The sequence below is a fragment of the Chenopodium album genome, chromosome 3, assembly GCF_948465745.1.
Source record: "Chenopodium album chromosome 3, dcCheAlbu1.1, whole genome shotgun sequence".
Lineage (NCBI taxonomy): Eukaryota > Viridiplantae > Streptophyta > Magnoliopsida > Caryophyllales > Amaranthaceae > Chenopodium > Chenopodium album.
Genome location: NC_137836.1, coordinates 83092861 through 83114337, shown reverse-complemented (window position 1 = coordinate 83114337; position 21477 = coordinate 83092861). Strand labels below are relative to the sequence as shown.

Below are 21477 nucleotides of genomic sequence, written 5' to 3'. Positions count from 1 at the left end.
CTTACTAATGCGGTCGTTTTTTTAGTAGTAGTGTTACCCACTTAGGCCTTATTTAGTCAACTTATTTTTACGTAATTCAAAAAAAATTAGTTCATATCATTGATTTATGTTTAGTTTTTTATTGCAAAATATCTTTAATTTCGTGATGAGAAAAATTAAGAAAATTACATATTAAGAAAATACATATTATGTAAAATAAGTAAAATTATTCTCAACCTTGTGTAATTCATAATTTTACATCACGTACGGATCTAAGTGTAACACTAAATAAATAAATAAATTAATTATTACAAATTATTTTGAGGTTGAGCTATTTATACTAAGCTCAGCTCATCGTTACAACAGAATAGAAATGCTCTAACAACTTGCATTAACTAACTAACCAACTCCCTGAGTTTGTTAGGATACTAGTAACTAATTTCGTAGTTTATCACAGTAGCCATATTCTGTTATCACACCAAGAACTCTAGAAGCTTCTAGGAACTTCATCAGTTACTCAGTTAGCCAGCTCAGCATATCAGCCTGAATCCAACACCTCTGCATGATAGTATCCTGCATCCGTGTGATCATGCTACGCGAACATGAGGATCAATAGGATGATCTATAATAAATAATGTACATTAATGTTACTGAAATCGAGTTAGGCCAAATTGGAACGAAAATATTTGCATATTAATATGAAATGGAGGAAGTATACATCATACAGATCGATATTACAATTAGAACACGAAAATAATTATCACTCTTATATATTAACAGGGTTTCCATAAGGAGAGGGCACAAAAGGTTCTTCCCTTCCAACCTTGGAGCAACCAATGCTTGTCTTCATCCACGAAAAAGTCTTTCAGATAATTTGCCTTTACCATTGCCTTTGTTTTACTCACAAACTCCCTGTCTAATGGTACCTGCTGTAGTCCTGCTCTTGATGAACGCTCCTGCCACTTTTTGTATGTTTCGGGCCTTTGTACTCTCTCCACACCCTCGCACGCTACAACATTTATGATTTCTTTACCATACATCTCACTCTCAATCAACAGTCTTTCATGTGCATTGCGAGGTAAAGTTGCATCAAACACTTCAAATGCAGAAGAATAGTGATAGAGCGCCTCCTTAAATCGATTGATGAAGAATGGAGTAGTGAATGTACCATTCACAATTCCATGTATGAAAAGATTGGGGTTAATATTTCTTATCAACCTTAAGAATGCATCTTTCGGACTATTTTGTTCAACTGTCTCATCAAGTAGTGTTCCAGACCTGAACATACAGTTCACAATCACCATTTCGTTGTTCTCAATCTTCAAGTCTTGTAGTTGTATATTTTCCCATTTCTCAGCTATGCCCTGATACTTGAAGGGCACACCAAATCTTCTACAATAACCAGCTAGCCGGTGCCCTGTAGCGTCAACCCTCTCTGCTGGCCGAAAACCCTGCTGAGGAAAGTCTATTCCTGTAATACGAAGTTCTGGTGGACCATTTGGTCTTTTTGAGAGGGTTTGTATGAAGGAGGGCCACTGTAAACCCAAAAATATACCAAAATCAATGATATGGATTTTGGTTGCTTTCACAGCCAACTTTAAAATAGTGTTGTTAGCCTGAATATAAGACATTCTTTTGAAAGGAATGGCTGAGACATAAAGCCGGTAGGAGTTTAAGAAATCAAATGATGAGATTTTCATATCACAAATATCTGTAGAGATGGTTGAGCCAGTGCCTGCTAAACGCGCCTCTAGACCATTGGCAACATGATGGGCAACCCTTTGCGTGCTATCACCATGTGGTGAGGAATACTGTCTAATTTGCTTAAGCAGCTCATTAGACGTCCTACGATCAAACTTTGAAATCGCTTGTGCACATTCAATCAAAAGTTTCCTTAAATCCACTTCATCTACCTCGATGTTTTGCTTCTTCCCTCGTGCACCTCTACTTCCATGACCCTTTGTCTTCAAAAATTTACCACTTGCCTCGACAATTAAACATTCTTTGGGACTTAAAGAGGCATCCTCCTTGTTTTCACTACAAAGCAATATATCATCATACTGCTCCAACTCAGCATAATCTTCACTACTAGAGGCTTGAAGTTTGTTACACCTTCCTCCTTCATAATCAACATCATCATCCCTTTGACGACTTTTCTTCCTCCTCGAGCCCTTAACCGGCTTCTCCCCTTTCTTGGAAGCAGTCGATAAGGGCTTCTTAGGGACAACAACATCATTTACTTCCTCATCATCACCATCCTTAGAGCTCGAGCCAGAGGCTTGAGGATTCAACTCCAAGAAGGATTGAACAAAATCATCTACATCATTAACAGTAGTGAGGTCTAACTGAGGTTGGCTGTGACCCCAATTGGACTCGAAAGAGCTAAAGCTATTTCCAGAAGAGCTATCATCTAGGGATATAGTGTTTCGATCCGAAGATGACGGGAAACAATCAGGTGAAGGAGTGTATAAATGTTGAAAAGGGTATGACTCCCCAAGGGCATCATATAATGATTTCTCAGTGGCTTGGAGAGCCCAATGCTCTTGTGCAGAAGCAGGATTTTCATCCAAATCTTCTTTTAAGAGAATATCACTAATGTATTTAAGGCAATTATTGGGTTTTTTCAAATAACTATTATTGCTCTCATTTTGATCAAGTGGAGAAAAATCTTCACTAATCAAAATAGGAGCTTCTAAACTTACTTGACTCTCATTTTTCTCAAATTCAGGGTTTTGAAAGAAATTTCCATAAGCTGGGTTTGAACCCATTTCTGTATATAATTTGAAGACACAGTTCATGGGATGAGTATCAACAAGGACAGAATTCATGGTGTAATAAAAAATATAAAAAAATATGGAAAAAGAAAAACAGAGTATGAATGTTTTTTCACACAAGCAAATGATCAAACAGGTGGTGGGTATCACAGAAAACCCAAACCCAGTAACACAGCAACAAATATAGCCAAATAAGCAATCAAGAACTTTTAAATAAAACGGATGTTCAGTAAATTACTGAACATCCGGTATAAAGTGACAATAAAATGTGCAAAAGTTACACTAAAACGCACAAAAGTTACCCTGACATATATAAAAGTTATTTATGCTTCATTGATAAATTTGACAAAAGTGACACTAAATTTGATAAAAGTGACACTAAATCTGACAAAAGTGTACCCGATGTTCAGTAAATTACTGAAAACCGAGTGTATACAAAAGTTTATGAAGTGATAAATTAACAAATTGAAATGTAATTAGAAGAGTGGTGACCAAATAGCCGAAGAAATATTATGAGGATAATAATGAACATGTACTGAAGAATGTGGGTATGATCTCATTTAAACCGGTATATAAATAGATTTATGGATTATAGATAGTATTATGAAATATGAAACTGAACTGTAGTACGTAGTATGAAGTTTCATGGAAGGAGCTACAAATAGAAATCGAGACATTTAAATATGGTCAATATGACAAAGAAGAATGGCAAATTGGAGTATATAAAATTATTTAATTTTTTTAACCCAAACTTCCTAAATGGGCTAAATCCTAGGTTTTATCTGATTTGCATATATATGACTATATGAGGACAAATTCCATAAGTATAGTAGTTGATCTAATAATCTTAAGGATCTTAATAATCTTAAGGATCTTGCTAAGGAATGTGGGGCGTTAGTCGTTATATAAGTTTTATAAAGTATACTCTGGTACGAGTATTAATTTTGAAATTACGCGATCAGTGTAATTAATGTTCATTTTAATTCAATCTTTCTATTTTTAGTTATCTTATTCAACGCACCTAACACGTTCGTTAGCTTTTTCCTAATCTTAGCTTGTTAATAAATATATTGTCATAAATCTTGAAGGTAAACTCGAAAACCCTCAAAGTAGACACTTTTTGGCTCGAATATCATGTCGTATATTGAATGGCACTCTATAATACTTTGTATATGATAGTTATTTTATACAAAATTATAAATCTATCAATCTATTATGAATATGATGTATTATCTTCTTACAGCCAATTCAAGTAAGCAAGGCATATATAATAAAATGATTTTCATAATTGTTATGTCTTTCGATATATAGGCTTTGTTCACTTCACCAGAAAATGAGGTGTTTTTTTTATTGAATTTTCCACCGTCTGATTTTGTATGAACCTTAACCTTAATTAAATTTATGTCAATGTACTAGTATAAGAAAAAACTTTGTCAAATGGAATTTTATTTGATTTGTCACAACGTGTACATTTTTCATTTGCAACAATTCAATAGTTACACTATTTCCATGCTCAACTTAAATTATCTTTCATGAAACATTGAAACACATATGTAGAAAAAACATAGTTATATGAGATCCATTTTGTTAAATTCATCAAAGTTTCTACTTAATTTATTAATATCTAACTTACATAATTTTTACAAATTTATAATAAAAAAAATACAATTGAATTTATACATTGACAAACATGAAAAAAATTTATAAGACCCTGTTGACCTGTTCTCTTTACTTTAAAGTAATGTATTTAGTAAAAATACTTTCACTTCAATAAAAATAAGTCTAGTTCAACAAAATTAGTCTTAATTTAATATAAAAAAAATTACTTGTATTTGAATATCTCAAGATTCCACATACAATAATAAATAGAGGCAGTATCTCTTTTTTTTTTTTTAAAGGGGGATTATTTTGTGTGGTTGGCCACACCGTGTGGCCAAGGTTATTCGAGTTACTTGGTCATGGGTTACTTTAGTTACTCCTGGCTGGGTAACAACTCAAGTAACCTCTGACCGAGTAACCCCTGACCAAACCCCTCAAGTAATCCATGAACGAGTAACTCGAATAACCTTTGACCGAATAACTCAGCTCCTTAAGTAACCCCCGACTGAGTAACCCCTTGAATAATAATCCCTGACTGAGCCCCTCAAGTAGCACCTGACCGAGTAACTCGATCAGGTAATCCCTGTTGTGCGGTGTGGCCAACCCATACAAAAATTTGTCTATTTTAAATTAATATTATTCAACAAACCTCACACACGAAATACGTTGTAATATTTTTACAAATTTGGCTTTTGTCTACCTCAAATCAAAGTGTTGCATTTAAAAAAAAATCGAGGGGTTACAATGGTAAGAAAATAAAATTAAGAAGAATCAATCTAGTTTGGTTTGATCTAAGCTTTTTTATATGGTTTTCATGAGAATGAGGTGAAGAAAGAGAGCCTAATTACCTAACCAAGAAAAAAAAAAGGCCTAATTTGGTTATAAATATCTCTCATAGTATTCCTCAAAAAAAAAAAAAAAACTCATAATAATTAGAAAAAAATCTATAAGCCTTATGTTGGATTGTAAAGGTACCTGCTCAATCTATGTGAGTGTATTTTGTAAATTTTTAATGAATAAATTGTACGAAAAAGAATGAATAATGGTGATCCTAAAGACCAGAGAGCTTATGTCCAAAAGAAAAGCAGTACAAAACAAAAAATTTATAATGTATGACATCCAAATCCAACACCTTTGTTTCCAGACTATGTATCTAGACATGAATGTTAGTTCTTTGTTTTAATTAATGCTAATCTGGTAGCTACCCTCGTACACTTTTTTAATTTTAATTTTCTTGAAACATAACCATTAACCATCTACCCTTTGAATAATCTAATACAAGTACTACTTTCTTATTAAGCTCTAGGTCTCATTCAAGTGGTTTAATTAACTACTCCTATTATGGTGCATGTATTTGGCCTTATTGGGTCAGCATAAAGTGGATAGTACAAGAAGTTCACACCTTTAAGGAATGATACCATTAGTTTTACTCCCTCAATTCCTACATACATGTATGTTCTGTTGTAATTTATAATTTCATACTACGTACCACTGTATAAATAATGACTAACACTAATGCTATGTTTGGATAACAAATTAGAAGGGAAATGGAAGAGAGGGAAATAGGAGGACGGGGAAGTGAAGGAAATGATGAGCTTCATTTTCCCTCCAAATCTCTCCAATTTTGAAGGGATGGTCTTTATTAAAGGAGGAGGGAAAATGGATCCCTCCCTCCCCCTCCCCTTCCCTCCCCCAACATATTATCCAAACAAGGAAGTTTGTCTCCCTCCCTTTCCCTTTTCTTCCATTTTTTATTATCCAAACATAGCCTAACAGTATAATGAAGTCCATAGTTCAATTTGTCTCTCGGTTGATATGTCGCACGCTCCAATTATTGAACTTGTTGAGAAGGGCTGAAGGGAGCATGCTTGTACATGCACAAATAAATGTATTGAAACTTTTCAAAAATAAGTATGCTCAACTTTTGTTGATTATAGTGAGATGATAACAAAAAATAAGAGTATATTTTATTTTATTGTATTTGGCGGCCAAAAATACATCTTGATAGTGGTCAAAATTAGCTAACGTAACATATATATTAAGCCAATGCATTATGAATTTATGATTTAATTAATAAGGAACTTTTTTTTAAAAAAAAAAAAGAAAAAAAAGAAATTAATAAGGAGTATCAAACCATCTTCAATGAATAAACTCGCAATCGCAATATTAAAAATTGAGTGCTATAAATTGCAGTTGTCATATACTTGGAATCTTGCAGTCTCTATAATTCTATAATTAGTTTACAAATAATTAGATTAACTAATTGAAGTTCTGACCTAAACAAATGACAACTTTAGCCGCCGTCCCACATAGTTTTCAACTCAAGGAGTCATGGTGCACAATTTAAAGGCATTATTTTCCTTAAAAAAAAAACAAAAAAAAAAAACTAAGGACATTTTTTTTTTTTTGAGGGAAAAAAACTAAGGACATTATATCTGATCTTAGGAAAAACATACCTACTTTAAAAAATGGAGAGAGTATACAAATATAACATACTCCGTATTAATATAAATCAATCAATCAATACTATATACTAAAGTAATTATCAGGAATATTCTAGAATTACACGTGTCACGTTTACATTAAAAAAAAATTCCCGCTAAAATACTTTTAAATTTTTTTTATTATTATTTTCTTAGAAAATAAAAATATAATTTTAATTTTTTTATTATAAAAAATGATGTACAGCCTTATTTCCAAAAAAAAAAATATACAGCCTAAATAATAGAACAATAACAACAAATTTAAATAAATAAATATTAAAAAAAAAAAAAAATCCTGTGAATATCAAAGCGTTGCTCGAAAAAAGAACTAATTATTACTATAATAATGTTTTTTTTTTAATGAAGAGGGAGAGGTGACTTGATTGTCATTCAATATAATATAAATACCTTGTACTAAACACCCTTAAACTAACTAATGACATTGCTTTTATTGAACAACGACTCCCGTATAAGTTTAGATGTCTTTGTATCGTTTTTTATGAAACTAACTCCATTGTGTGTAGTCGCGAAAGTGATAAAACTTGATTGATGTTCAGGATTGGCAATTTTGCAAGACAAGTCATTCAAATGTGCAACCCAAGACTAACAAAAAATTTGTTGTAAATATATGTATTAATATATATATAAAGTTGCAACTAATTTTTTTTCTCTCTTAATAATGCAACTCTTTTGGAAAATATAATACAATTAGTATGTTTGGTAAAATATAATTGGGGAGTTAGTTGTAGCGGTGCTAGTAATTGTTAGCTATTAACCGTGAAAATAAATAATTTTAAAGTGTGGGTGTTTGATAAAGTAGTTATTACATATAAAAATTAATAATTATTTTCTTTAAAGTATAGATTAAATTATCAACAACTACTTATAATTTCCAAATATCATAGTAAAATAAAATAAGAAATCAAGTAAGAGTTTGTTTGTCTCATCTATTTTTAACTTAATTTATCTTTTATTTCAAAAACAATACAAGTAGTACGTAAGTTAAGATGATTTCACATACTACCTCCGTTACAGGTTATGTGCAACGATTGCTTTATGTCAAATCATTGCCAAAACCTGTAACGGAGGTGGTAATAAGTCTAGTCATACGGCTCATACCTACAAAAATGGCCCAACTAATCGGGCTAGGACCACTAACAAACCAAAGAGGAGGTAGTAATAAGTCTAGTCATACCTACAAAAATGGCCCAACTACTCGGGCTAGGACCACTAACAAACCAAACTTGGGCTGAATTGGAGAAAGTAGACCGGCTAAAAATTTGTGATAGTCTTCAATTTTTTCATTTATTACAAAATAGTGAGGAAGCATAAGTACATACAACATACCAACAAATAACAATATCATATCATCTATGAAAAGCTTACGATCTACCATCTACACAATACAGTTGTACAAAATGGTCAGTAATATGACAATAAACTCAGCTAAAAACATACAAAAACAATAACCCTTTTAAGTAGGTTTCCAACAAGAAATGGCATACAAGATCCTCCCTTTCCATCCTTGGACCACCCAATTTCCATCTACATCATAACTAAATTCTTCTCTAAAGCTCCTCTTAACCATAGCCCTTGCTCTTCTCAATAATTCGCGGTCTAATCCTACTTGCTCAAACCCTGCCCTTTGAGTCCGAACTTGCCATTGTTTATAGCTTTCAGGCCTCTCAACCCTCTGTATACCCTCACATGCTATTACATTCAATGCTTGAGGTCCGTACAGCTTGCTCTCGAGTAACAACCTCTCGTTATCTTCCTTACTCATCGTAGACTCAAAGATATCAAACAAGGCTGAGTAATGAAACATGACCTCCTTGAATCGATTTAGGAAGAATGGAACACTCGATGTGCTATTGACAACCGCGTGCATAAAGATATCAGGACTGATTTTCCTAACCAATTTCAGAAATGTATCCCTTGGGCTATTTTCCTCCACACTTTCATCAAAGAGTAAGTGTGCCCTGTACAAGCAGTTTACCACAAGAGGCTCATTTCTCTCAATCTTTAGCTCCTCAAGTTGTACATCCTCCCATTTCTTTGCTATCGGATAATACTCAAAGGGCACATTGTACTTCTCACAATACTTGGCTAAACACCTCCCTGTCTCCTCAACCCTTTCTGCAGGCCAGAAACCACGTTGAGGGAAATCAATCCCGGTGATTCGTATCCTTGGAGGACCATTAGGCCTCTTGGAGAGGTTCTGAATAATACAAGGCCACTGAAGTCCATAATAAATCCCAAAATCAACTATGTGAATACTTGGTGCTTCCTCAACTAGTCTTGCAATTGTCTTGTTCATAGTGTAATAAGACATTATCTGAAACGGTACTGATGCAACATAAATCCGATTAGCTTTAAGCACCTCAGACGGAGAAACCTCCTCATTAGCATGAGTCAATTCCAACCCTTTTCCCTCTAGCCGCGCCTCAAGGCCATTAGCAAGATAATGAGCCACCCTTTGGAGAAAATCTCCATAAGGTGATGAATGTTCCCTAATCTGCTTAAGCATGTCATAAGCACCAGTTAAGTTGACCTGCGCTACACATTGAGCACACCGCGTTAAAAGCCCCCTCAAATCAGGAGCCTGTACCTTGTTATTGCCTCGTTTCTTCGAGCCCTTGGAAGAATCACCTGAATTCTGTGTCCTGCTACTGCTATTACACAGTGCACCTGGCTTACTTCTTCCTTCAGGGCAGAGTATCACATCACCATATTGCTCAATTTGCTCAATAACTTCATCATTACAAGGTGTTATATTCTTGTTCTTTCTCTGATCACCATTTTCTTCATTATCATGCTTCCTTCTCCTAGTATTATCAGAATAACTCTCATCACCTTTTTCACAAATTGGTGCCTCCAAATTCCCCACCCTGCTTACACTATGACCAAAGACTTGGTCTTGCAAAAGGTAATTATTGTCATTTATTATAAATCCGAAACCGGCCTCATTAAAGTGGACCGACTCTTCTTCTCCCCCAATCAAATCCCCTGGGGCCGGATTCAGACCGGCCCCATGGGATATTGATTCATTCACAGGTAAACTTCTAGCAAAAGTAGACCCAAAATTATCATTATTACCAAAATAAGGGGCATAGGAAAATGGAATATTAATGTTATTATTGCTAGAAAACATATCAAGGTAATCATCTAAGCAATGGCGAGATGTCTGACAAATATCAGGAGGTGGGCATTGATCAAGAATATAGTTATGATTATTATTATTATCATGATTATTTGCTGAACATGAAAATGAAAAATTCTCACCAAGATGAAGGGCAGCATCTAAGGACTTGTTGTAGGACAATTGAGCAGCCATATAATCTTCAAGGGTTGAATTTGGGGTTTGAAATTGATCATCTGGGGAGCAATATTCTTCCCTTAAAAGATCATTTATGTAATTAAAACAAGTATCTGGGATTGCAGGGATTTCTGTTGGGTCATTTGGTAGTAAATTTCCCAAATTATTTGGGACATTTATTTGACATTCATCAAAGGAAGTATGCTCATGAAATTGACCAGAAATATTGTTGCTACTATTGTCAGTAATATTATTTCCAAATTGGTGATTGTAACTTGAAAATGATGGTTCAGCATTTTCTTCATCACCCAGAAAAGGGTATGATATTTCTGGGTTAAAACCATAAAGATTCATATTTTTTCTGATGTTTTGTTGGTGGATTGAATCAGAAAGATATTGAAGAAAGGAAGAATATTGAGGTCAAAACAGGTCTAAATGGAGAAATTTAGTGGGAGGAAAAATGGGAGCAGCATAAAGGTGTAAAGTAAAAAGGGTGGGCACTTTACTAGAATGTTTGGGTGTGTGAAGTGGGAATCAGATTACAAAAGGTTACTCCCTCCATTCCGTCCCTTAATATTTGCCCCATATCTCAACTTTAGCTTTGTACAGATATATGCTCCATAATTTGTATCGAGTTGGTAACTAATTTTGTTCTCCAAACACGTAGGTATGAAATGAAGTAGATATTAAAATAACAGTATTAAAAAAACAGAAAAAAACTACCTCCGTTACAGGTTATGTGCAACGATTTGACATATAATAAAGGGAAAAAATATATAATTGTTGCACATAATCTTAACGGAGGTAGTATATTATATTAAATTAAAGCGGATTTGATTTGACAGTCGGTACCAACTCATGAAGAATAGGAATAGGAACAATTACTTTTAAAAGGACCTTTTATAAGTTAAATTTATCATTTATGCTCCCTAATAAAGCAATTTTCCCTTCAAATAATAATTCCTATACCTTATATAGTAATTTAAGATTCATTATTCTATCCAAATGAACACGTAGGGGGAAATGGACAACAACTTGCTTCATTTTATTATTTTTTAAATAAATTTATAACGAGATCTTGCTTATATTAAGTTTCATTGAATTGCAAAGTCATTAATCTCTTTAATAATTGCAAGTGTTATTACATTATATAAATAATAAAAATTTAATTGGCGAAGTTTTCGAAGTTCAATCTCTTATCTTTGGTCCTTGAATGATGCAAATCATGACTTATCATGACAAGAACAAATTAGAGTAAATGGTGAATCCAAAATAGCAAACATAAAGAATGGGTTAAACCAATTAATATCAAGGGATCCGACCTCACTACCTCTATAATGGCAATACCACAATCTCTAATTCTCTATGTTATCAAAGACTCTAACCCACTTCTCCAATATTTTACTACTTTTTGCTTGGGAATAATGCGTGGCTTCTTCTCCATATTTATTAAATTTAATTTGAACAAAAACGGGTTGATTTTGGTGGCAACTAGCGAGCCATTGATTGATGTGTGGATGTCGTTGTAGTCTTGAACCAAACAACAATTTACCCCCTCCCATTATACAATTAAGGTATGTTCTCATAAGTTTATTTTCAGTTCAGTTTAATTCAGTTCAGTTCACTCAACTCAGTTTAGCTCCTAATTTCCTTCTCTTATAAAATATTCAGTTCAGTTCAGTTTAATTCAGCTCAGTTCGGTCTATGAGAACATGCCCTTAGTTGTTGTTTGGGTGCCAAAATGGAATTGGGCCACCTTGCCCAATGGGCTGAAGTCAGGGCTTATGCAAGCTAATCAAGTCCAAAAGGCATAAGATAAGACCATCAAAGTAGCTCACACGCTTAGGGCTTGACACGTGTCATAAGGGCCCGTGCTATAAATAGTCCAATTTCTACCATAATCAGATGTCGCTATTAGCTTCAAGCAATTACTCTCTCCTCTCTCTCTAAAAAAAAAAGAAGCAATTACTCTCTTACACAGTTACACAGTTCTTAATACTTTTTCTTGACATTAAAAGGACTGACTTAGGCATGGAAAAGACAACCCTGAGGCTAGTTAATGGACTTTGTTGTGCAGGAAACCCTCGACCCAAAATCTTTGGACCGAGACCCGTCCTCAGCCCATTAGAATAAGGACCCTCTCTAGTCCACATTGTTTATACCGAAACACTTGTTAACATATGTGTTAAACAAAGTTTGATGCAGTCATGCAATAAATATACATACATAAGTTGCAAGTCAGTAGCTGTGCACCTCATTTAAAGGATGACTCAAGTTGGTGTCATTTTGTATGGTTAGCTATGAGTCTATGACAAAGTTAAACTTGATCAATTCCCCAAAGAGGCAAAGATAAGTTGCAAAGCAATATCCTGGTTTCGGAAATAGATCAATTTCCCATAATACGTAGTACCAGTCAAGGAACATTACTCCGTATATGATCAAGAGCAATATGTATACATTTCAATCATTTAATGGAAAATATATTACCTTGACAAAATCATGCTGATGATAATTGTATATAGTTATAGTAGTTGGACGAGTGCTCCAAATCACCATATTGCTCAATTTGCTCAATAACTTCCATCATTACAAGGTGTTATATTCTTGTTCTTTCTCTGATCATCATTTTCTTCATTATCATGCTTCCTTCTCCTACTATGAGTATAACTTTGATCACCTTTTTCACAAATTGGTGCTTCCAAATTCCCCACCTTACTTGCACTATGACCAATCACTTGGCAAAAGGTAATTACTGTCATTTATTATAAATCCAAAACCGGCCTCATTTAAGTGGACCGACTCTCCTCCCCCCAATCAAATCCCCTAGGGCCATTCCGGCCCCATGGGATATTGATTCATTCATAGGTAAACTTCTAACAAAAGTAGACCCAAAGTTATCATTATTACCAAAATTAGGATCATAGGAAAATGGAATATTAATGGTTTGTGATTTAAATAGCAAATTGCAAAGCACAAACCGTATTCACTATATAATTTTGTTTTATAAAATCAAAGGTTTATAAAGAACTAGCATTACAAATTTACAATACAATTATTTAATATTGTGTAATCATTAAATTAAGTTTGCATTATCATATATTATGGAGTATATAAATTTATGATACAATCTCGTTGGTGCGGTTGACTGCACTATTGCAGTTTGGGTTGATTAAAGTGCCAAATTGCAACAAACCAAACAGCGTAACGCCGTACACCCCGGACTACATTTTTTTTTTTTTTTTTTTTTTTTTTTACGGTAAGGAGAAGGATCCTTACCGAATTGAATCTCAATCTTCATGGTTTTTTTGGTCCGGTATTTACGGGTTAAACACTTTGAGAGTGAGGGGGAAGGGTAAGGGTCTAAGGGATCCCCACCCTCAAAGTGCATCTAGTGAAGATTGAACCCCCAACCTCAAGGGTACAATCTTTCCCCCTAAACCAAGCTTAGCTTGGTCCGAACTACATTTATTTTCGCCAGCATAATTTAAATGAAGACTTAGTTCTATATGGCCAATATGGATCCCTCTCTACAAAAGTTGCCAAATGACACATAATTTCTTCATCTTTGATGGAGCTCTCAACTTCAAAATCTTGTAAGTGATGCCTCCAACATTTGTTGCAACTTCTCTCACAAGTTTTTTCTGGAGATCTCTTGGCTAATTTTTGACAAATTTCCTAAAAATTGAAACATAATTAGCTACACAGCTAATATATTATGTAATCATAAACTCGAGTGTACCACGTGCATGATACACGTGATTATTAATTACTAAAACGCATAAAGAAAAAAACGAAAAGAATATTTTGTTACAAAAAAATAAATAAATATTGTATACAAAATATAAAGTACATGTGCCAACAAAAAAAAATCAAACGAATTTTTCTTTAATTAAATGATTGATTTGTTATTTATATTCTATATCAATCTCCATTATACTTCCCCTGTATTTTTTTAAAATGAATCAGTTTAACCAACACATTTGCCGAGATATAACATTGACCATTAAAGCGGGTCGTGTTCATTATAGGATGAAAGCGGGTGGTTTTAGGGGTGATTTATGGTGTGACAATGTCAAAAAATTAGGTCAACGATGCAAACCCATCCATATATAATCTTTTAATAGGTAGTTTTTTTACAAAATTATTTTTATGAAGTAGTTTTTCATAAATTTTAGGTTTATTATTGACAAAAGTCCTTAAAAATTGTTACATTTTACTTTGAAATAGCAGGATTATTGAGGTATATGACGACATTCTTTTGGAACCTGTTAATGATTGAATTTCACATTTTAAACAAAAAAAAAACTTCGTATAATATTAATAGAGAACATAATACTATCATGTAATGGACCTTATATAATATTAACTTGTGTGGTTCATTCAAAAAAATCAATTCAAATTCATTCAAAAAAATCAATTCAAATAACATTTCACATTTTCAGTTTTTCAACCAAGCAAGAGCATTATGTGACAATGAACGTGAATATTCAAAAAAATAATTTATCGAGATATAACAATAAACATAAGAATGACAATATTAAGTGGATAACCACTAACCTGCTTTACACGCTTTAAATAAATGGACGAAAACTATTACCTTGACAATATCATGCTGATGAAAACTGTATATAGTTATAGTGGTTGGACGAGTGCTCCAAATCAAGCCATCAACGAGTGCAGCTGGATTCATAAGCTCCTCAAATTTTATTTCTAAGTGAACATTGGGCTGTTGTATAGCCTCAATAGGTCCATATTGCTTTGGAACAAAATCAACCTTGCAAAATCAAAATAAAAGTAGAAACAAATAAACCACTGGTTGTAAAAATGTTAAGAAACAGAGGATTTCAAACACACTACTCACCATCTTTACATCATAATCTAGACTCAGACGAATCACACGTCCTACTCGAGCCATCTGTTCAATTAATCCCCTCATCTGGATGAACCATAGATTGCTGAAATCATAAATTTTACCAAGTTGGAAATATATATCCTCCATACCAGCAGGTGATGCGTTTAATAAAGGCAACACAGGGATTTCATTCCCAACGTAGTGGAACTGCCTTAGGCTGGGACAGTTAATGCAAATCTGTTTCAGACCGCAACCATGAAACTTGAACCACTCTAAATTTGGACAACTAATATTGATCTCCTCCACTTGAACAGCATTTGGAATGGAAATAGATAATTTCCTGAGATGATGATTAGCTGCTCTAAAAGTTTTAAAAGTATCTCCACCATCCACGTATTGCAATCTTAAAGTAAGATCAGCTTCCTCAAGGAATGGGAAAGTGTCTGTAAGGTCTACAAAAAGATTAAGCGCACTTATAGTGCAATCATAGGACAAGGTCAGCTCTTTGATACTAGCATAAACAGCTGCAGCGAACACACATCTTGCACCAGCTTTATATGTGAAACTCTCAAGACCAGTGTGATCAAGAACAGTATCAATGAGATAATCATATCTATCAAGAAAAGTAGCTTTCTTTAGCCTAGGAAACACTGAAAGCTCCAGGGTATTAATCCAAAACGTGCAATGATCAAACTCTAAAGTTTCAATTGCAGGACAAGAGCGCGTTAGATTCATTACATCATCGTCCTCAATCACAGCATACAATAAGGACAAGTGCTGCAGAGAGGAAAAGGCAATGGACATGTTGCTAGAAAACTTGCATCCATGTACATTAAGGGAACGCAATCCTTTTGAAGCCAGAACAGAGAAGGGAATATTGTAAAAAACAAAATTATCATCGATTTCATTCCACCCGGTGTGTTGTGTCTGTACAAACAAGCACAGCTCCTCAACCATACTTAGTTTGGTGACCAACTCAATCAAGTGATCAACGCGGGAGAAACATATGGGATCACTGACTGCCACATACAATGCTAACTTATGTACGCGTAATTTATTTTGTATGAGTTGGGACAATTGATGATCCACAAAATCCATGAAATTCACCCTTATTTCATCAATATCAGGCTGTTGCCTGCTTTGGAGCAATTTCAGTCCGAATAAGTTATGATCCAAATTTACAAAGGGGGCCATGGGGTATGAACTGCATACACTTTTCCAGGTCTTGGACAATACGGAACTTCGACCTACATCTTTCAATGGATCAAGCTTATCAAGTATAACATGGAGAACGTGTTCCGGCAACCACGAGATCCGATCCACACTTTCATTCTTGCTCATAACGCACATCCTCTTCTCACATAACCTTAAAGCTACCCGATCTTCTCTCTTCTCTTTCTTTGGAAAAATAAATTAGGTCACCATTTTCATAGTTTCATCCAAACACCAAACCTAAATTTAATTCCATTATCAAATTAGGCTCCAAAAAGGTACAATTAGACACTTCCATTCAAACATCACATGTAAATTTAATTCCTTTATCAAATTAGGATCAAAAAATCATATAATTTTAAGTAAAAACATACTCGTAAATCCAATTACACACTTCTATCCAAAAATCAAACAAGTATAATTTTAGGTAAGAGAAAAAAGTCCAATTTCATAGTTTCATCCAAAAACATCAAAGCTAAATTTGAGATTAATCTCGAAAAGACCCATAATTTGGTTCTCTAGCAACAAAATTGATCGTTATGATCTATCAGAAAAATACCAATAGTTCAATAATCGAATTTAAATTGAGCATACTAAAAAAAATTAACAATAAACCATAGAATGTAAATTGATATTCGATGATTACAAAAAGAAAACCATCTTACCTCAGAAGCTGCATCAATGGAGGATACAAATATGTGAAGTCGCGCTTCAATGGGCACTCAGAGAAACAGTTTGACAGTTTTTCTTTTTTTTTTTTTTAAACAAACCGTATATTTTTGAAGACGACCAAATATTTTTTTTTTTTTAAAAAAGGAAAAAAAAAAAAAAAAAAAAACCGTACTTCGTAACTTTTTGAAGACTGTGTCAAAAAAATACAAGTATCTTTTTGAAGACACGTATTTTTTTAATTTTATCTTTTAAAACCACATCTATTTTTTTTTTTTTGGAAAAACGTATCTATTTATTTTATTGTGCTTTATACGTAAATCGTAATATATCCTTTCTCCGTTCAACTAGAATATATACAAATCCCTCCAAGTCATATAATTTGATAGTATCATTGATTCATTTCCCTAAATATTTGATATGCTGGTCTAGTAATAATATACGAACAAGAAGAGCTGTATGAACACAAAATGCTAAACAATAATAAAAATTAAAAAAAAAAGACACAAAATGCAAATCCAGGATTGAGTTTGTATTTACGTGAGACGTGAAGAAGTAAAAAATGGGCATTTGGTCTAGTGGTATGATTCTCGCTTAGGGTGCGAGAGGTCCCGAGTTCAATTCTCGGAATGCCCCATACTCCGTGATTTTTATGTTTTATTCTTCAATTCGCAGTACTGGTAAATCTCACTTCGCTCTGAGTACGACGGCCAAATATTAAATTTTTATAAATTTCCCTAAATCTTTATTTTCGACATTAGAATCTGAAACCAGTAACAAAGAAGTAAATCAAATTTGTGCGAAATTAGTATATAATACTTGATTGATCGAATTATCTGTATTTGCTACTAGCAAAAAATTACAACATAATCAATTACTGCTCTAATTCACCCATTCTAAAAGCTAAGGTCTAGCAATTACAACACAAATCTAACATACGAAAGCTCACCAAATAGAAATAATATCCAAAGTTGATGCTATATTTCTATGATATCTACATCCCAAAGTTGACAATACGAAGCAGTGTCCATTTGATTGACTGGGCTGCAGCAAGTTCACACTGTTTGGTTATCATTTCTGATAGCAGCAAAATTACAAGTTTCTGCAAATTAGCTTCACCTAACTCATTCCTACTAAACTAAGCCTTCTTAACACTGACATCTTGCAGCCACACCCAAGTATCATCTGCAGTTTTTCATCCATGGATTAAGCTCTGAAAGACCTAAGCTGGAACCCATGCAGTGATGGCATGGGTTATCCGCCCCTTCCATCCGTGCAATGTCCACTGTCCATCAACATCAATGACAAAGTCTCGGTGGTAATGTCCCTTAACCTTGCACCTTAGCATGTTGATGAGCTCCTGATCTAACGCCATCTGCCTGAACCCCGCCCTGATATTCCTGGCCTGCCACTGCTTGTATGTCTCTGGCCTTTCAACTCTCTCTGTGCCCTCACAAGCCACAACATTCATGATCTCTCGCCCATAAAATTCCTTCTCAAACATCAATCTCTCTGGATCCTCCCGGGAGGCATTGGTATCAAACATATCAAATAGGGTGGAGAAATGAAACAGAGCCTCTCTGAAACGCGTGACAAAAAAGGGAGCATTGTAGGCCCCGTTCACAACACCTTGCACAAACACATTAGGCTTTATATTCCTCACCAAGTTCAGAACTGCACTCCTTGGACTATCAACCACTATTGTCTCATCAAGGAGGTTCTTGAACCGGTATAGGCAGTTAACTGCGACAACCCCATCACTTTCTATCTTCAAGTCCTCAACCCTAATTGTTTCCCATTTTTGTGCAATTGCATGATACTCAAACGGCACATTAAACCGTTCACAATACTTAGCCAAGCGACGTCCTGTTGCCTCAACTCTTTCAGCTGGACGAAATCCAGGCTGGGGAAGATCAATCCCGGTAATACACAGTTTGGGAGGGCCACCATCTCGATTTGACAAGCCTTGAATAAGAGCAGGCCATTGGAAACCATAAAGGATGCCAAAATCTATGATGTGAAGCTTTGAAGCTTTTTCAGCTGCTTTAATAATTGTATGGTTAGCAAACCCAATAGATATCTTCTTCAACGGACATGTGCGAATGAAGAACTGATATGCTTTCAACATGTCAGCAGCAGATGTCTTTGTGGAACTCTGGGCGGTGTAGAACTGTGACCCGGTTCCAGCCAAGCGGGCCTCGAGAGCATTAGCAAAATAATGGGCCAATCTTTGCGAACCATCCCCTCCAGCAGAAGAGTGCTGCCTAATCTGCTTCAGCAATTCATCAGCCGTTCTACGGTCATCTGATGCAGTAGATTGCGCACAGAGTGTTAACAAAGTCCTTAGATCCACTGTACTCTTTATATTACCCTGTTTCCTAGGACGACCCTTCCCTACCTCTGGTCCCTGTGGTTGGCTAGCCGGTGATGGTAAGCTCTTCTCAGAGTCTTTATTGATGCCACAATTTTGCCCAGGGTTATGGCATAGCAAAACCTTATCAAACATTTCAGACAACTCCGCCTCATCTATAGAAACAGCTGTCTGCTTGCTACTTCTCCTGCCTTCATCTGGACCCTCATCCTCACGATAGTGAACCTTACTTGTTCTTGACCCATCAGGCGAATTTTCATCCTTCTCCTTCTTAACAACTACAGCTGAAGCATCATGCTTTGACTCATTAGGAAAGTTAATGTTGTCAAGATCAATGACAATATTATTGTTTTTCGGAAGAAACTTACTAGCCTCCTCCATCCCCTTCTGAAACTGAATTATGGATTCTTTCTCACTAAAGAAATTCATATCTACTGGCAAACCAAAAGCGGACAATGTTGAGCCATTAGAGATGCTTCCACCAAAGGAGCTTGATGAGCTAAATGACCACTGAGGAAGAGTTGATGGCTGGGAATATGATCTAATCGGATGAGATTGAGTTACCAAAGGCTTACTATGATCACTCAAATCAGTAACCATAGTTGTTTCCACAAAATTGGTTGAATTTGAACTAGAAGTACAAGTGCTGCCACTAGTATCAGTAGATGAGCTCCAAGGCCGGTCATCCGGGCTATCAACACCATGATCAATGAGAGGGTGTTGATTAGGGGAAGAGGGGTATTTCTGACCCAATGCATCATAAAAAGGTTTTTCAGTAGCTTGAAGGGCTAAAGGATCATGGAACATACAGGGTTTCTGCTCCATGTCCTCTTCCATAAGCATTTGGCTAATGTACTTAAGAACATCATCCGAATCACTATCATCCGATAATTCAACCCCCCCTTGGCTCGCCCCCGAAAACGAGCTGAAGTTGAGTGCATCTGGGTTAGCTAAAGGGTTTAGGAGGTTCAAGGAAGAGAGGTCTTGAGAAGGGTCTTTGTAATTGAACAAATTGGCATAGTTTAGAGATTCATCATAATCAGGGGACATCATTCCATTAACAGGTTGGTTCCCAATTTCACTAACAAAACTATCAGAAATTTCCCCATATTGAGAACCCATGAATATTGTCTTGCTTGAAAAATTAAAATCAAAATCAAAATAATCCTAAATCAATCAATAATCAAAAGAAACAGGACAAATTCCAAAACCCTAACCCATAAAAGAACATCCAAGGCAAAAAAAAAACAAACCCAATTCAAGAAACTAACTTTCTCAAACAATCAGCATATATAACTAATACCCAGTTCAGATTAAAGTAAAAAATGGTGGAAAATGAATAAAATAAACTCAAATTGTTTATGGAAAACAACAATAACTATATAAAAGCAAAGAGGAAAAAGACAAAGATTACCTCAACAGAGAGAAAGGAGGAAGATGATAGAAAGATAAATTATGAAAATCAAGTTAAGATTAAAAAAAAAAAATGGAAGATTTAATTAAGGTGTGAGTTGGCCCTAGCCCGCCTTTGTGATTAGGAAGGTTCAAAGAAGAAAGGAAGAAAGGGAAAGATATGATAGGAAAAGGGGTGGGTCTTCTGAGTCTTCCTGTTGATTTCACAAGCATAATCTTCCACTTTGGTTCCACTCCACCTTATCTATCTTTTTGACCCCTACTCCTTTTGTTTCTAGTTATTGACAAACTTGTCCATCTCCCTTTGATTTGATTTTAATTTTGTGGGGTTGCCAATGGCATGATTAGTAACCATTGTTGATAATTAAAAATAAGCATCTTTGACTAAAACTAGTTAATCTCTGTAATTAAGGATAGTAATCTTACATAAGAAGCTTAGAATTAGCTATCTTTAGTTAATTATTATTACGATCAAGTATATTATTGTCATAGTCAAGGGGATTAGGCCTCTGCTTTAATTAATTTCTCTTGTGATTTGATGAGATTAGAAATTAACTACTGCAAAATTTGCTTGGATGCATGCACTTGCTTGGTCAAAGTATTAGGAGGAATCATTTTCATAAGGCACGATAATCCTATGCTTTTTTGTCATCAAGTTTCGTCTTATTGTGCATGACATTGAATTTGAACCTTAAAAATGCATTATTTAAGATTTAATCTTAGGTCACTTATGCTACATAATCAAAGACATTTTTATAGGAAGCACCGTTGTTTAATATACTTGAGCCCTAGGCGATAACACCAATGAC

General features: G+C 34.8%; 2 protein-coding genes, 1 non-coding gene and 1 pseudogene across 3 annotated transcripts; 1 reads left to right on the top strand and 3 right to left on the bottom strand.

Annotated features, from left to right (window-relative positions):
* Window positions 1-752: 752 nt before the first annotated feature.
* Window positions 753-2807, bottom strand: LOC145624566 (scarecrow-like protein 30 pseudogene; annotated as a pseudogene).
* Window positions 2808-8126: 5319 nt separating this feature from the next.
* Window positions 8127-20859, bottom strand: LOC145625531 (uncharacterized). Its single transcript, XM_081678546.1, has 2 exons — window positions 18113-20859; window positions 8127-10571 (listed from the first exon to the last, which is right to left on the bottom strand). The coding sequence occupies exons 1-2, from the start codon at window positions 20375-20377 to the stop codon at window positions 8310-8312; spliced, it is 4527 nt and encodes a 1508-aa protein (XP_081534672.1). The 5' UTR covers window positions 20378-20859; the 3' UTR covers window positions 8127-8309.
* LOC145624564 (uncharacterized) lies at window positions 13227-16986 on the bottom strand. The gene is made up of 4 exons (XM_081677617.1): window positions 16881-16986; window positions 15013-16455; window positions 14749-14925; window positions 13227-13826 (listed from the first exon to the last, which is right to left on the bottom strand). The coding sequence occupies exons 2-4, from the start codon at window positions 16351-16353 to the stop codon at window positions 13617-13619; spliced, it is 1728 nt and encodes a 575-aa protein (XP_081533743.1). The 5' UTR covers window positions 16354-16455; window positions 16881-16986; the 3' UTR covers window positions 13227-13616.
* Window positions 17449-17520, top strand: TRNAP-AGG (transfer RNA proline (anticodon AGG)). The gene has a single exon. It is a non-coding gene; the product is annotated as a tRNA-Pro (tRNA).
* Window positions 20860-21477: the final 618 nt, after the last annotated feature.